Raw genomic sequence first — 16,396 nt, 5'->3', positions numbered from 1 at the left:
AGAGAGAGAAATAGGGGTAGAAGGGTTATGTGAGCAAATCATAGTGGAAAACTTTCCTAACCTGGGGAAAGACACAGACATCAAAATCCAGAAAGTACAGAGGACCCCCATTAGATTCAACAAAAACCGACCATCAACAAGGCATATCATAGTCAAATTCACAAAATACTTTGGCAAGGAGAGAATCATGAAAGCAGCAAGGGAAAAAAAGTCCCTAACCTACAAAGAAAGACAGATCAGGTTTGCAGCAGACCTATCCACAGAAACTTGGCAGGCCAGAAAGGAGTGGCAGGATATATTCAGTGTGCTAAATCAGAAAAATATGCAGTCAAGAATTCTTTATCTAGCAAGGCTGTCATTCAAAATAGAAGGAGAGATAAAAAGTTTCCCAGACAAACAAAAATTAAAGGTGTTTGTGACCACTAAACCAGCCCTTCAAGAAATTTTAAGGGGGACTCTCTGAGGGGAGAAAAGAAAGCAACAAAGATTAGAAAGGACCAGAGAACACCACCAGAAACTCCAACTCTACAAGCATCATCATGGCAATAAATTCATCTTTCAGTACTCACTCTAAATATCAATGGACTCAATGCTCCAATCAAAAGACATAGGGTAACAGAATGGATAAGAAAAGAAGATCCATCTATATGTTGTTTACAAGAGACCCACTTTAGACCTAAAGACACCTTCAGATTGAAAATAAGGGGATGGAGAACCATCTGTCACGCTAATGGTCAACAAAAGAAAGCCGGAGTAACCATACTTATATCAAACAATCTAGACTTTAAAATAAAGACTGGGGGTGCCTGGGTGGCGCAGTCGGTTAAGCGTCCGACTTCAGCCAGGTCACGATCTCGCGGTCTGTGAGTTCCAGCCCCACATCAGGCTCTGGGCTGATGGCTCAGAGCCTGGAGCCTGTTTCCGATTCTGTGTCTCCCTCTCTCTCTGCCCCTCCCCCGTTCATGCTCTGTCTCTCTCTGTCCCAAAAATAAATAAACGTTGAAAAAATAAATAAATAAAATAAAATAAAATAAAATAAAGACTGTATTAAGAGATGCAGAAGGGCATTATATCACAATCAAGGGGTCTATCCACCAAGAAGAACTAACAATTGTAAACATTTATGCACCAAATGTGAAAGCACCCAAATATATAAATCAATTAATCACAAACATAAAGAAACTCATCGACAGTAATACCATAATAGTAGGAGACTTCAACACCCCACTCACAGCAATGAACAGATCATCTCATCAAAAAATCAACAAGGAAACAAAGGCTTTGGATGACACACTGGACCAGATGGACTTAACAGATATACTCAGAACATTTTATCCTAAAGCAGCAGAATATACATTCTTCTCCAGTGCACATGGAATGTTCTCCAGAATAGACCATATACTGGGACACAAATCGGCCCTAAGTAAATACAAAAAGATTGAGATCATACCTTGCATATTTTCAGACCACAACGCTATGAAACTTGAAATCAATCACAAGAAAAATCTGGAAAGGTAACAAATACTTGGAGACTAAAGAACATCCTACTAAAGAATGAATGGGCTAACCAAAAGATAAAGAGGAAATTAAAGAGTACATGGAAGTCGATGAAAATGGTAACACCACAACCCAAAACCTCTGGGATGCAGCAAAGGCAGTCATAAGAGGAAAGCATATAGCAATCCAGGCCTTCCTAAAGAAAGAAGAAAGATCTCAGATACACAACCTAACCTTATGCTTTAAGGAGCTGGAAAAAGAATAGCAAATAAAACCCAAAACCAGCAGAAGACAGGAAACAATAAAGATTATAGCAGAAATGAATGCTATTGAAACCAAAAAAACAGTAGAACAGATCAATGAAACCAGAAGCTGGTTCTTCGAAAGAATTAACAAAATTGATTAACCACTAGCCAGTTTGATCAAAAAGAAAAAGGAAAGGACTCAAATAAATAAAATCAAGAATGAAAGAGGAGAGATCACAACCAACACAGCAGAAATAAAAACAATAATAAGAGAATATTATGAGCAATTATATGCCAATAAAATGGGCAATCTGGAAGAAACAGACAAATTCCTAGAAACATATACACTACCAAAACTGAAACAGGAAGAAATAGATCATTTGAACACACCCATAACCAGTAAGGAAATCGAATTAGTAATCTAAAATCTGCCAAAAAACAAGAGTCCAGGGCCAGATGGCTTTCCAGGGGAATTCTACCAAACATTTAAGGAAGAGTTAACACTTATTCTCTTGAAGCTGTTCCAAAAAATAGAAATGGAAGGAAAACTTCCAAACTCTTTCTATGAAGCCAGCATTACCTTGATTCCAAAACCAGACAGAGACCCCACTAAAAAGGAGAACTACAGACCAATTTTCCTGATGTACATGGAAGCAAAAATACTCAACAAGATATTAGCCAACCGGCTCCAACAATACATTAAAAAAATTATTCACCACGCCCAAATGGGATTTATACCTGGAATGCAGGGCTGGTTCAATATCTGCAAAAACAATTAACGTGATTCATCACATAAATAAAAGAAAGGACAAGAACCATAGGACCCTCTCAATAGATGCAGAGAAAGCATTTGACAAAATACAGCATCCTTTCTTGATAAAAACCCTCAAGAAAGTAGGGATAGAAGGAGCATACTTCGAGATCATAAAAGCCATATATGAACAACCCAATGCTAATATTCTCAATGGGGAAAAACTGACAGCTTTCCCCCTAAGGTCATGAACAAGACCAGGATGTCGACTCTCGCCACTGTTATTCAACATAGTATTGGAAGTCTTAGCCTCTGCAGTCAGACAACACAAAGAAATAAAACGCATCCAAATCATGCAGGAGGAGGTCAAACTTTCACTCTTCGCATATGACATGATACTCTATATGGAAAACCCAAAAGATTCCACCAAAAAACTGCTAGAATTGATTCATGAATTCAGCAAAGTTGCAGGATATAAAATCAACACACAGAAATCGGGTGCATTCCTATACACAAACAATGAAGCAACAGAAAGAGAAATCAAGGAATCAATCCCATTTACAGTTGCACCAAAAACCATAAAATACCTAGGAATAAATCTAACCAAAGAGGTGAAAAATCTATATGCTGAAAACTATAGAAAGCTTATGAAAGAAATTGAAGAAGACACAAAAAAATGGAAAAAGATTCCATGCTCCTGGATAGGAAGAACAAATGTTGTTAAAATGTTGATACTACCCAAAGCAATCTACATATTCAATGCAATCCCTATCAAAATAACACCAGCATTCTTCACAGAGCTGGAACAAATAATCCTAAAATTTGTATGGAACCAGAAAAGACCCCGAATAGCCAAAGCAATCTTGAAAAAGAAAACCAAAGCAGGAGGCATCACAATCCCAGACTTCAAGCTATACTACAAAGCTGTAATCATCAAGACAGTATGGTACTGGCACAAGAACAGACACTCAGATCAATGGAACAGAATAGAGAACCCAGAAATGGACCCACAAACGTATGGCCACCTAATCTTTGACAAAGCAGGAAAGAATATCCAATGGAATCAAGACAGTCTCTTCCGCAAGTGGTGCTGGGAAAACTGGACAGCGACATGCAGAAGAATGAACCTGAACCACTTTCTTACACCAGTCACAAAAATAAACTCAAAATGGATGAAAGACCTCAATGTAAGACAGGAAGCCATCAAAATCCTCGAGGAGAAAGCAGGAAAAAACCTCTTTGATCTTGGCTGCAGCAACTTCTTACTCAACACGTCTCCTTAAGCAAGGGAAACAAAAGCAAAAATGAACTACTGGGACCTCATCAAAATAAAAAGCTTCTGCACAGCGAAGGAAACAATCAGCAAAACTAAAAGGCAACCAACAGAATGGGAGAAGATATTTGCAAATGACATATCAGATGAAGGTTTAGTATCCAAAATCTATAAAGAACTTATCAAACTCAACACCCAAAAAACAAATAATCCAGTGAAGACATGGGCAAAAGACATGAATACACTTCTCCAAAGAAGACATTCAAATGGCCAATGGACACATAAAAAAATGCTCAACATCACTCATCATCAGGGAAATACAAATCAAAACCACAATGAGATACCACCTTACACCTGTCAGAAAGGCTAACATTAACAATTCAAGCAACAACAGATGTTGGCGAGGATGCAGAGAAAAAGGATCTCTTTTGCATTGTTGGTGGGAATGCAAGCTGGTGCAGCCAGTCTGGAAAACAGTATGGAGGTTCCTCAAAAAACTAAAAATAGAACTACCCTACAACCCAGCAATTGCACTACTAGGCATTTATCCACAGGATACAAGTGTGCTGTTTTGAAGGGACATAAGCACCCCCATGTTTAAAAGAGCACTATCAACAATACCCAAAGTATGGAAAGAGCCCAAATGTCCATCGATAGATGAATGGATAAAGAAAATGTGGTATATATATATACAATGGAGTATCACTCAGCAATCAAAAAGAATGAAATCCTGCCATTTGCAATTACGTGGGTGGAACTGGAGGGTATTATGCTAAGTGAAATTAGTCAGAGAAAGACAAATATCATATGACTTCACTCATATGAGGACTTTAAGACAGAGAACAGATGAACATCAGGAAAAGGAAACAAAAATAATATAAAAACGGAGGAGGACAAAACAGAAGAGACTCATAAATATGGAGAACAAAGTGAGGGTTACTGAAGGGGTTGTGGGAGGGGAGATGGACTAAATGGGTAAGGGGCACTAAGGAATCTACTCCTGAAATCATTGTTGCACTATATGCTAACTAATTTGGATGTAAATTTAAAAAATAAAAAATAAAATTAAAATAAATAAATAAATAAATAAATAAATAAATAAATAAATAAAGGAATTCTCCAGCTGTGCTCTCATTTCTTGGGACTCATCAATCAACGATTCTGTTCCTTTTTTCCCATACACCAAATTCTCGAAATGTCTAAATGTTTGCTATGTGCCTTAAGAAGCTACTTGCAAAAGGCTAAATAACCAAAGGAGGATGTTAGGTAGCTAGGTAGATGGGTTAATAAAAGGATATCAAAAAGATATTCACCAAAACTTAACAGTGGTTATAACTGACTGATGGATTTCTGGTGATTTTTTACCTTTTTCTTTATGTTTTTCATCTTACTTCATGATTAACTTTTATCTTTATAAAGAAAAACACCCAATATTTTTAGTTTGGAAACAAAGCTTTCCCATTCCAAATATTCACATCTCCATTACTTATTAAATAAACTGGCTTTTCTTAGCTTATCTCCTTGTATGAAGGTCAATTACAGAGTTCAGGAAAATGTTAGGAGGCTGAAAAGAAAGTACAGTGACTTGTGAACAACACTGCCAGCAATACTAAACGTCAGGGTTGGACAAGATCTTAAAAATACTTTGGTCCAACTAGCCAAGCAATGTTTAAATTCTCTTTATAATATTCCCTGATAATTAATAATCTAGTGTTTGACTCTCATGTTATAAACTTACTACATTCCAAAGCAACCTATTCAATTTTTGGATAGGTCCAATAACAGGGTCCATGCTTGCACTAATCCACTGCTTCTGTATAGTTTTCACCAACGTGTTCAGAAAAACTGTATTTAACCACTAGTAACGTTCTCCTGGGCTCCTTCAATTATTCCTTATTTTACATAGTTTGTGCCCCTTCCACCAGTCTCATCACTGTCCTGTAAAAGCACTTCAGTGATCTACATACCTTTTACAGTAGTGTCCCAGGACACCCATTATTTCCAGTATGGCCTCACTGAAGCAGTGTTGGAATGCTATCTTCCTCATTCTCAGTATCACCCTAGTTTTCTACTGACTACATCACACAGGTGACTAATATGAAATCTGTTACTTGGTAAAAGTCTTTTTTAACCTGCTTTTCTACCAAAGATAATGTGATTCAACTAAACTTAGTTACTTTTCAAAATCCAAATCCTGAACTTCAGATTTTTCTGTCCTGGAAAAGTTAAACCTGACCCACTTCTCTGGCCTGCTGTATTCATTCATTCAATATTTTTGAAAGCCTACTATTGGCCAGGCACTATTCTAATGCACTAAATAACCATTAAACAAAACAGACAAAAATCACTGCCTCATGCTACAGACATTTCTGTCATCTTTTTTGATCTTGACTTAATAAGCTAACACTTTCACTATCCATCTCTCTCAGTTTTCATGACATCCATAAAATATAATTAAACTCCTTGCATCTCTATCCAAATCACAGATTAAAAAGAACAAACAAAGGCTCCCAGGTGGCTCAGTTGGTTAAGCGTCCAACTTCAGCTCAGGTCATGATCTCAGGGTTCGTGAGTTAGAGTCTGCATTGGGCTCTGCACTGATGAAAATGGATGCAGAAGTTCTCAACAAAATACTAGCAAATTGAATCCAATAGTACATAGTTATTCTTGGACTGAAAGCATCCAATCAATGAATAGGATATACCATATTTGCAATCAATGAACATGATATACCATATTAATAAAAGAAAGGATAAGAACCATATGATCCTCTCAGTAGATGACAGAAAAAGCATTTCACAACATACAGCATCCATTCTTGATAAAAACCCTCAATAGGGACGCCTGGATGGCTCAGTTGGCTGAGCAACTGACTTGATTTTGACCCAGGTCATGATCCCAGGGTTGTGGGATCAAGCCCCGTGTTGGGTTTTATGTTGAGCATGGAGTCTGCTTAAGATTCTCTCTCTCCCCCTCCCTCTGCCTCTCTCCCCTACTCGAGTTCTCTCTCTAAAAAAACAAACAAAAAAACCCTCAAGAGGGGTGCCTGGGTGGCTCAGTCAGCTAAGCATCTGACTTCGGCTCAGGTCATGATCTCTGAGTTCATGAGTTCAAGCCCTGCATCAGGCTCTCTGCTGTCAGCACAGAGCCCACTTTGGATCCTCTGTCCCCCATTCCCTCTGCCCCTCCTCCACTTGCACTCGCTCTTTGTCTCTCTCGTTCTCAAAAATAAACACTTAAAAAAAAAACACAAAACCTCAATGAAGTAGGGATAGAGGGAATATACCTCAACATCATAAAAACCATACATGAAAGACCCACAGCCAATATAATCCTCAGTGGGGAAAAACTGAGAGCTTTCTTCCTAAGATCAGGAACAAGACAAGGATGTCCACTATCACCATTGTTATTTAACGTAATACAAGAAATCCTAGCTTCAGCAATCAGACAACAAAAAGAAATAATAGGCATCCAAATCAGCAAGGAAGAAGTCAAACCTTCACTATTTGCAGACGACATGATATTCTATGTAGAAAACCCGAATGATGCCACTGAAAAATTGTTAGAACTGACACATGGATTCAGTAAAGTTGCAGGATACAAAATCAACGTACAGAAATCTGATGCATTTCTATACACCAATAAAGAAGCAACAGAAAGAGGAATCAAGAAATCAATCCCATTTACAATTGCACCAAAACCCATAAGAATACACCTAACCAAAGAGATAAAAGATCTGTATGCTGAAAACTACAGAACACATATGAAATAAATTGAAGATGACACAAAGAAACAGAAAAACATTCCATGCTTGTGGATTGGAAGAACAAATATTCTTTGCAGAGCTACAGCAAACAATCCTAAAACCACAAACAACCCCAAATAGCCAAAGCAATGTTGAAAAAGAAAAGCAAAGCTGGAGACATCACAATTCTGGACTTCAAGTTATATTACAAAGCTGTAATCATTAAGACTGGATGGTACTGGCACAAAAACAGACACATAGATCAATGGAACAGAACAGATAATCCAGAAATAGACCCACAACTATATGGTCAACTAATCTTCAACAAAGCAGAAAAGAACATCCAATGAAAAAAGATGGTCTCTTCAACAAATGATATTGGGAAAACGGGACAGCAACCTGTAGAAGAATGAACCTGGACTACTTTCTTACATCATATACAAAAATAAATTCAAAATGGATCAAAGACCTAAATGTGAGACAGGAAACCATCAAAATCCTAGAGGAGAACACAGGCAACAACCTCTTTGATTTCAGTCATAACAACCTCTTATGAGACACATCATCAGAGGTAAAGGAAACAAAAGCAAACATGAATTACTGAGACTTCATCAAGATAAACAGCTTCTGCACAGAAAATAAATTGTTTCTGCACAGCAAAAAATCAAACAAAACTAAAAGACAACCTTTGGAATGGGAGAAGATATTTCCAAATGACATATCTGATAAAGGGTTATTAATAACATCCAAAATCTATAAAGAACTTTTCAAACTTGGGCCTCAGTCGGTTGCGCATCTATCTGACTCTTGATTTTGGCTCAGGTCATGATCTCATGGTTTGTGAGATCAAACCCTACTGTAAGCGCAGGGCCTGCTTGGGATTCTCTCCCTCTCTCTCTCTCTGCCCTTCCCCTGATCACTCAAGCTCTCTCTCAAAATAAATACATAAACATTAAAAAAAAAAAAAAAAAAAAAGAGCTTACCAAACTCAACACTCAAAAATCAAATAATCCAGCTAAGAAATAGGCAGAAGACATGAACAGACATTTTTCCAAAGAAGACATACAGATGGCTAACAAACATGAAACGATACTCAACATCACTCATCATCAGGGAAATAGAAATCAGAGCTACAATGAGATATCACCTCACACCTGTCAGAATGGCTAAAATGAACAACACAGGAAATAACAGATGTTGGCGAGGATGCAGAGAAAGAGAAACCTTCTTACACTGTGGGTGGGAATGTAAACTAGTGCAGCCACTCTACAAAACAGTATGGCAGTTCCTCAAAAAGTTCAAAAAAGAACTACCCTATGATCCAGCAACTGCACTACTAGGTATTTACCCTAAGGATACAAAAACACTGATTCGAAGGGACACATGCACCCTGATGTTTATAGCAGCATCTTCAACAATAGCCAAGATATGGAAACAGCCCAAGTGTTCATCAACAGATGAATGAATAAAGTTGTGGTATACATATACACTGGAATATTACTTGGCCATAAAAAAGAATGAAATCTTGCCATCTTCAATGACATGAATGGAACTAGAATGTATTATGCTAAGCAAAATAAGTCAATCAGAGAAAGACAAATACCATATCATTTCACTCATATGTGGACTTTAAGAAATGAATCAGATAAACATAAGGAAAAAAAGAAGAGAGGCAAACCATAAAACAGACTCTTAACCATACAAAACAAACTGAGGATTGCTGGAGGGGAGGTTGGGCTGTGAGATGGGTTAAATGGGTGATGGGTATTAAGGAAGGCACTTGTTATGATAAGCACTGGGGGTTATATGTAAGTGATGAATCACTAAATTTTACTCCTGAAACTAATATTATACTATGTTAACTAACTGGAATTTAAATAAAAACTTGAAAAAAAAATTAATTAACTAACTAGAACAAACAGGATAAGGCTATGGTCCAGGGTATTCCAACATAAACTTTCCTTTATTAATTCACTGAAGAGTTAAGACTATTCATACAGTTATTCATTTAGTGAGCTAACCCTGCATCTAGATTAGATTTCTCTATTTCATCTACAACTATATCAGGAAGGGCTTGTAAAATATACTGAGTATCTCAAATTTCCTTCAGATTTCTTGCCCTAAATTTTCAATAATGCAAAAGCTTCAACTCTGCCTTGTATAGATTAAAATAATTTAGGCAATAGTGACAAAATGCTATACCTACCCCTTTCATCCAATAGGAGATTTTCTGGCTTAATATCCCTGTGAGTTATCCCAATACCATGTAGATAAACCTAAAAGAGAAACAGAGAGAGGCATACTTTACTAACTTACTTCATTCATATTAATTTTATGTAAAAGGAAGAGAAACAACTGTACTTACCACTCCTGCCATGAGTTGATGGAAGAACCTTTGAGCATCTTGTTCAGGCATGCCTATGTCTGGCTCTATAAGAATTAATAATGAAAGTTAGCCTGCCATGTAAACATAATCAGGCAGCAACCACAGAGTCTCCTAAATCAAAGCTTAGACATTTGTGATGGTATACTGGCAAACAGAATCTTATGCTAGCAATTAAGACTCTAGTGTCCGTTAATTCACACGGTACTTAATTAACTCACATTCCCCATCTGTTATGTGGCAAAAATAAAATAACATCACAGGAAAACTACAGAGAGAAACTATTATCCAGATCAAGAATGCAAGCCATACCTTGAAAGCCTCTGATTATCTTATACTAATCATGATTTATTTGGTATCTTTCCAATTCTCCCCTAATTTCTTCTAAATGCTCTCACATTGTTTTCTTCATTGCTAAAATGTAATTGCCAAAGTATAAGCCTGGGCAAGCATAAACTAATATCACCAAATATTGAACAACAAAATGAAACTTCATCTAATCCCTCATACTACAAAGCTATGAATGCCTGCAAAGTTCCTTTAGGAAATACAGTTTTATTAAAAAATGTTCTATTGTCAGTTTTCTTTTTATATTTTGATCTGTCTTTACCTCTTGATTTCTTTTACACTGAACTCTCTCCTGAGATGCATACTGGAGATTCTAAATAATCACTTTTTAACTGTGAAAACAATAGCTGTAGACAATAAATTTAGATCCACATAATATACTTTTACGTACTTCTCAGTGTTCTGAAACATCAAGCCTTTGAATCTACATAGAATGCTGAAAGTAGCAAGTACAGAATTTACTAAATATAGGTAAAGCAATTCTAAAAAGTTCTCAAGTTATTTCACTTAAACAAAGAAGAACAAATATAACAACATGCTATTATTTTGGCTCTGTAAATGCATGCAATGATTTCATGTAACTGGAATGTCTATAAAGAAAAATCACTGTATAGGTAAAACAATACTTCACCATGAGATTAGTTTATCATTCTTAAACTCTACAAAACAGCAACCCTAACCAAAATCACATGCACAATTTGGGAAAAAGGTTCTCCTTAATGAATCTATATATACTTTAATGTATTAACATAACTTGCAAAAACAAGAAAACTTACTGTAATTTCCTTGTTGCATAAGCAGTTCTGAGTGGACAATGACCAAACAGCAGATCCAAGATTAAAAAACAAATTTAGAAACTTAATTAGTAGAATAGATATCTTAAATCTTATTTCCATACCTATTCTGTCAAAAAGTTCTCCTCCACTACAGTACTCCAGAAATAGATACTGGATATTGCCTTCTCTCCTGTGGCCATAGAATTTCACTACATTCTCATGATTTAACATTTTATTGATACAGATCTCCTTCTTAATATTTTCTGGACAGTCTATGGCACGTTTCATGTCTACAATCTTGACTGCAACTGCTTCTTCAGTTCTTCTATTCACAGCAAGTTGAACTCTAAAAAGGAAAACGAAGACATGAATTCTATTTAAGACTTCAAAAGATTAAATATTGACTTATCCAACAATTTTACCTTCGTTACTTTCTCCACCCGGTAAAAGCCAAGGAAATGGTTTCTGCCATGTTCTTAACAGACAGTACTCCTTTCTGAAATGTGATGTACGATGGCTAATGCTCTACAGAAGTCATTATGTTGTGTATCCAAAGGTTATTTAATAAACGCTTGATAAAGTAAACTAAAACGGAGTAACAGTAATTCTAGGCCACATCACATATACACATGCTCTATTTATTTGATTTTAATAACGTTACCTAATATTTATTAACCTCATGCTATATATGCCTGTGCTAACTGTTCTAAGCACCTATGGGGTAGGTACTATTATTGTCATGGTAGACCTGAGGAAACAGAGATACATTAAGGAGCTTGCCTAAGAACACAAAACAATGTGTTAGTATGTAACAGAGTGAAAATCTGAAACCAGTAGTCTGACTCCAGAGTCTGTTCATTTGCTCATTTAACCACTATGCTTAAAACCCAGCAAGGAACATGTGGGAGGAGAACCTGACTTCACAGGTCTCTTCCACTTCTTTACAGAAAAAAATTTTTTAAAAAAGGAAGAAAAAAATTGATCCTTACAAAACTTCACGCGGCTTTAGTTCCCAAAGGTCTTAGATTTCAAATGCAAAGATCTGTTCTCTGAGATGCCACTGTATTATAATAAACAACTCCTGGTGTGCCTAGGTGGGTCAGTTGGTTGAGCATCTGACTTGATTTCCACTCAGGTCATGATCCCAGGGTCGTGAGATCGAGCCTCAAGTTTGGGTCCACACTGGGCATGGAGCCTGTGTAAGATTCTCTCTCTCTCTCTCTCTCTCTCTCTCTCCCCGCCCCCCCCCCCCCCCCCGCCTCTCAACCACGCTCGCTCCGTCTAAATAAATAAATGAAAATAAAGTAGAATACACAACTCCAAAACAACAAATCTGTACTCAAACAAGACAACAGACAGAAAACGAAAGCAAGCGTGAAGGCAAGGTAAAAGGACTCAAACTCACTCTCCATAGGCACCTTCTCCCAGGGTTTGCACCAAGTCCCAGTCTTCCACAAAGGGCACTGCCATGACTCCAGGATGGATCACGGCTGTAAAAGGCAGGAACCCGGAAAAGATGGGGCTGAGGATAAGCTTCAACCATCTGCCACGATCCCTCAACGTAACTAACAGTTTGGTTTCCCCCTCCGCCTCACCCGTATTTTACCCAAGGCTTTCAAGCACCAACAAGTATACTAAATTCTGGCATGTTGTGGTGTAATTCACACTCCCCACTCCCACGCGAACCGAAGCTACAACCGCCGCCCTCAGGCCTCCGAGGAAATGCAGCGGCTGTGCTGAGAGGCTGGGGGCACAAATGCTTTGGGGGGGGGGTGACTGGGGAAGGGAAGGGGTGAGACAGGTGAAGGGCTGCGGGCTAGAGGAGGACAGGGTTTCCCGACGACGCCTGCCGCTCCTCCTCCCCCCCTTGCTCAGCTCCAATTCCCACCCCCACGCCATCCAGAAGGCCGGGAGGAGCCTGGGGCGGGGCCAAACTGCCCCAAGAAGCGGAAGGAAGGGCTAGCTGGCACTCGAGACGGCTGGCGCCCAAACCTTTGGGGTCCCCAGCAGGCAGAGAGGTAGTCTCTCCAATCCCTCTACAACAGGGTCCCCCTGGTCCCAAACTCCTCCAGTCTCAGAAACCGCCCCTCCGCGGGAATCTCTGATCCACTTCGCTTGTCACCCATAACTTTCTCTCGCCATGCCCCTCTCAACGAATGTAGACCCCCGAAGTCCTTTTCCAGACTCCTTTCCAACCCTACCGGCTGCCTCTCCTCACCAGGCCGTCCTTTGCCCGCCACCACAGGAATCCAAATGCGGCGCTTTTCCCGCCAAAACTTTCCCGGCGTCACGCTGTCGCAAACGCGCGCACCCTTGCCGTAAAGCAGGAGAGCGCGCGTCTCCTACTGAGGCTGCTGTGAAGAGTGGCCTCTTCGGGCGGCCGGTACCCCGGTACCCCGGCCGGTACTTCGGGCGGCCGGTTGACCCCGAGGCGTGAGCTGGCCAGGCCCGGGTTACTTTAGAGTCGAGAGGAGACCCAGGCTGGAGAGGTTTAAGAACAGCCGAGCGCATCAACGCGAAGAATCTCCCGGCCCCAGTGCATGCAGGTGTCCGGTGCGTGGCCCGCAGTCCGGCCGTCCTCGCGCTCCTGGGCGGAGCCGAAGTCCCCTCGGAGACCTGCACACACTCTGGGAGTGCGGGTCCTCGAGTACCCTCCCCGCTGCTCTGGGCCTGGCAGCATTGTGCGGATAGTATTCAGAAGTGTTGCCTCGGAAACTTTAAGAAGGGGTACAGATCAAACTAGAGCCGAGAAGCTAGAACAGCCGTTTCGAACAGATCCCGTGAAGAACGAAAGAACTTTGTGGCGGGAGCGAGAAGCACAGACTGGCCGCGCTGCGGGGTGGGGGGTGGGGGGTGGAAAGGCATCCCTCGGAAGCAAGCGACACTTTGTACTGTGAGGGCGTGTCAGGATAACCAGTTTTGCCTTGTGTCTCCAGACTCCAAAACACTTTAGCCCAGCCTTTCTGAAGGAACAGCATCTCCATAGCCTTAATTCTTCTATCCTCTTTTTCATTCTCACTGTGTAAAAAAGACAGCTGGAGGCAAAGGGACTGTTTTGCCTCGTTTTGTACGATGCGTTATTTTAAAAGCAGAGTAACCAGTTTAAATGGGAAAGAAAATTCTCGGGATAGGGACTTGCTTGAGAACAAAATAATGTGGAAAAACCGTTAAGTGTTCCCCCTTGACAGTAAACTAGACTGGGAACTCAAGGTGCAGGCAAGATAATCTCCATTAAATTCTCCAGTTCTTAAAACTGGGCTACACACCTCGAGTATAAAGCTCTTGATTGTGATACTGGTAATACAGTAAAATGAGTGTACATGTTACCCAAAAAAGCACACACATGTTTTAAAGCAAAGTCCGGGGACAGAAAAACAAGGCCAGAGCACTTCAAAGTGCTTGTTGGAGTTTTTAACCATGACATCAACAGTTTAGGCTTCATGGAATAAAGTAAGTTTTCCAGGTCATTTACTCCATTTTCGCACTGTGCTATAAACAAAGAATATGAAGAAAGGAAGAGGGGGACCTACACAGTTCCTGTGTCTGGATGGAATTAAGCTATCTTAGCCTGAAAAATGAATAAGGTATACAGGTTTCAGGCAGAATACCAGTTAAAGAATGTGAGAGAATCAGTGCACACAATAGCCTCTGTTCCCTTCTGAAACCTTACTACAATAGTAAAGATTAAAACAACGATTTACTAATAGTAAAGTTTACTATTTTAAAATAGTAAATCTGTAACAAAAGGCAATAACCCACAAGAATGGAGTATGAAAAACAAAATTTTGGAAATTGGGAAGTTTTTAGATGAATGATAAAGATGAATCTTAAAACCAGCAATAGGAAAGAAAAGCAACTTGATTTACATCACAGAACTCCCAAAAGGCTCAAGTTGGATTAGTGACACCAGGTAACTGAACGTGGAGATGAAGGTGGGGCTAAACAGGGCAGGCTGAAAGACTAAGAAGCCAAAAGAATTGGGTCCCGTCCCTCCTTATATACCCAAGGAACTGCTCCTCCCCAAAGCTGGTACAAAACTTGAGAGGGTAAACCCTATCCTAACTGGAGAGCATCAGGCACAGTTAAAAACTTGGGTACCTTACTGAACACAAAGGTATTAAGTTTATGTACTGAACCTCAAAGCCTTCTTGCCCCGCCTTACTCCCAGAAATCTGCCAGCTAGGCATCCCTAAGACATACAGGCCTTCAGGAGGGAATCTAACCTATCTAAAAGATCTAAAAATACCAGTACCAGGGATCTCCTATGTAACAATTATGTAACAATGTAATTCTGTTCCTGTGTATCAACGTGACAACTCAGCCAGATCACAGGAGAGCAGCTGACATTCCGTAAGCCCCACTCCATATAGACCTTCCAATCAGCTTTTTAGGGCCCCACTTCCTAAGAAGAGCAGACAACCAAGAATTTGAAAAGGCTTTATAATATGAAGGATATTAAAACAAAGGAATATTTTTTTAAAAAGCTCTTGGACATAAAAAAAAAAAAATAGTAACAGCAGAAATAAAAAGGAAACTAAATAGAAAGGTTAGAAAAAAAAAGTTTAGGAAATCTCCCAGAAAGAAAAATAAAGATGGGAAACCAAGAGTACATATAAGAGTATCAGGAGACTAGGGACACCTGGGTGGCTCAGCCAGTTAAGCATCCAACTTCGGCTCAGGTCATAATCTCACAGTTTGTGAGTCCAAGGCCCACTCTGGGCTCTCTGCTGTCAGCACAGGGCCCACTTCGGATCGTCTATCGTCTTCTCTCTCTCTGCCCCTCCCCCGCTCTCAAAAATAAACATTAAAAAATGCTAACTAACTTGAATGTAAATTAAAAAAAAATATATCAGAAGACTAACCCAGTAAGTCCAACATCAAATAATTTTCAGAAAGAGAAAAGGAGTTGAGAGAATACACAAATAAGTAAATTTCTTAGAACTGAAGAACTTGACTTTCCATACTTTAAAGTACCCAGCACAATGGATGACCCATCCCCAAGTGCATCATTGGGAAAATTCCAAAATATTACATAAAAAGAGAGGTTCCTAATAGGCCTGTGGTGGGAATTGGAGGGAATGCACACATACCAAAAAATTAAGAATCAGAATAGCATTGCATTTCTCAACAACATTTAGAAGACAGAAAACAATGAATGGCCTATGCCTTCAAAATAATTCTAAGGAGGGGCTCCTGGGTGGCTCAGTTGGCTGAGCGTCTGACTCCCGGTTTCAGCTCAGGTCATGATCTCACAGTTCGTGGGGTCCAGCCCCACATCAGGCTCTGTGCTGATGGTGCAGAGCCTGCTTGGGATTCCCTTTCTCCCTCTCCCTCTGCCACTCCCCTTCTCGCTTGCTTGCTCTCTCAAAGAAATAAAC

The 16,396-nt window shown here is 39.6% G+C and overlaps 1 protein-coding gene across 4 annotated transcripts in view; it reads right to left on the bottom strand.

Moving 5' to 3' along the window:
• The window catches only part of CHEK1 (checkpoint kinase 1), a 32,890-nt gene extending 18,868 nt beyond the window's left edge, over positions 1-14,022 (bottom strand). Inside the window, exons 1-5 of one of the 4 annotated variants that reach the window (XM_045483368.1) lie at positions 13,220-14,022; positions 12,424-12,508; positions 11,141-11,364; positions 9,877-9,941; positions 9,718-9,787 (exon numbers count right to left, since the gene is read on the bottom strand). In XM_045483368.1, coding sequence (XP_045339324.1) covers positions 9,718-9,787; positions 9,877-9,941; positions 11,141-11,364; positions 12,424-12,488 — 424 coding nt within the window. In that variant the 5' untranslated portion in view covers positions 12,489-12,508; positions 13,220-14,022. Of the gene's footprint in view, positions 1-9,717; positions 9,788-9,876; positions 9,942-11,140; positions 11,365-12,423; positions 12,509-12,613; positions 12,923-13,219 lie in introns of those variants that run through there. The other 3 variants (XM_045483371.1, XM_045483370.1, XM_045483369.1) reach the window with 3 other exon arrangements.
• Between the last annotated feature and the right edge of the window lie 2,374 nt (positions 14,023-16,396).

Source organism: Leopardus geoffroyi, chromosome D1 (genome assembly GCF_018350155.1).
Source record: "Leopardus geoffroyi isolate Oge1 chromosome D1, O.geoffroyi_Oge1_pat1.0, whole genome shotgun sequence".
In the NCBI taxonomy this organism is placed as follows: Eukaryota; Metazoa; Chordata; class Mammalia; order Carnivora; family Felidae; genus Leopardus; species Leopardus geoffroyi.
Note: the sequence above shows the minus strand (reverse complement) of the source record. Positions and strands in the feature narration are given on the sequence as shown.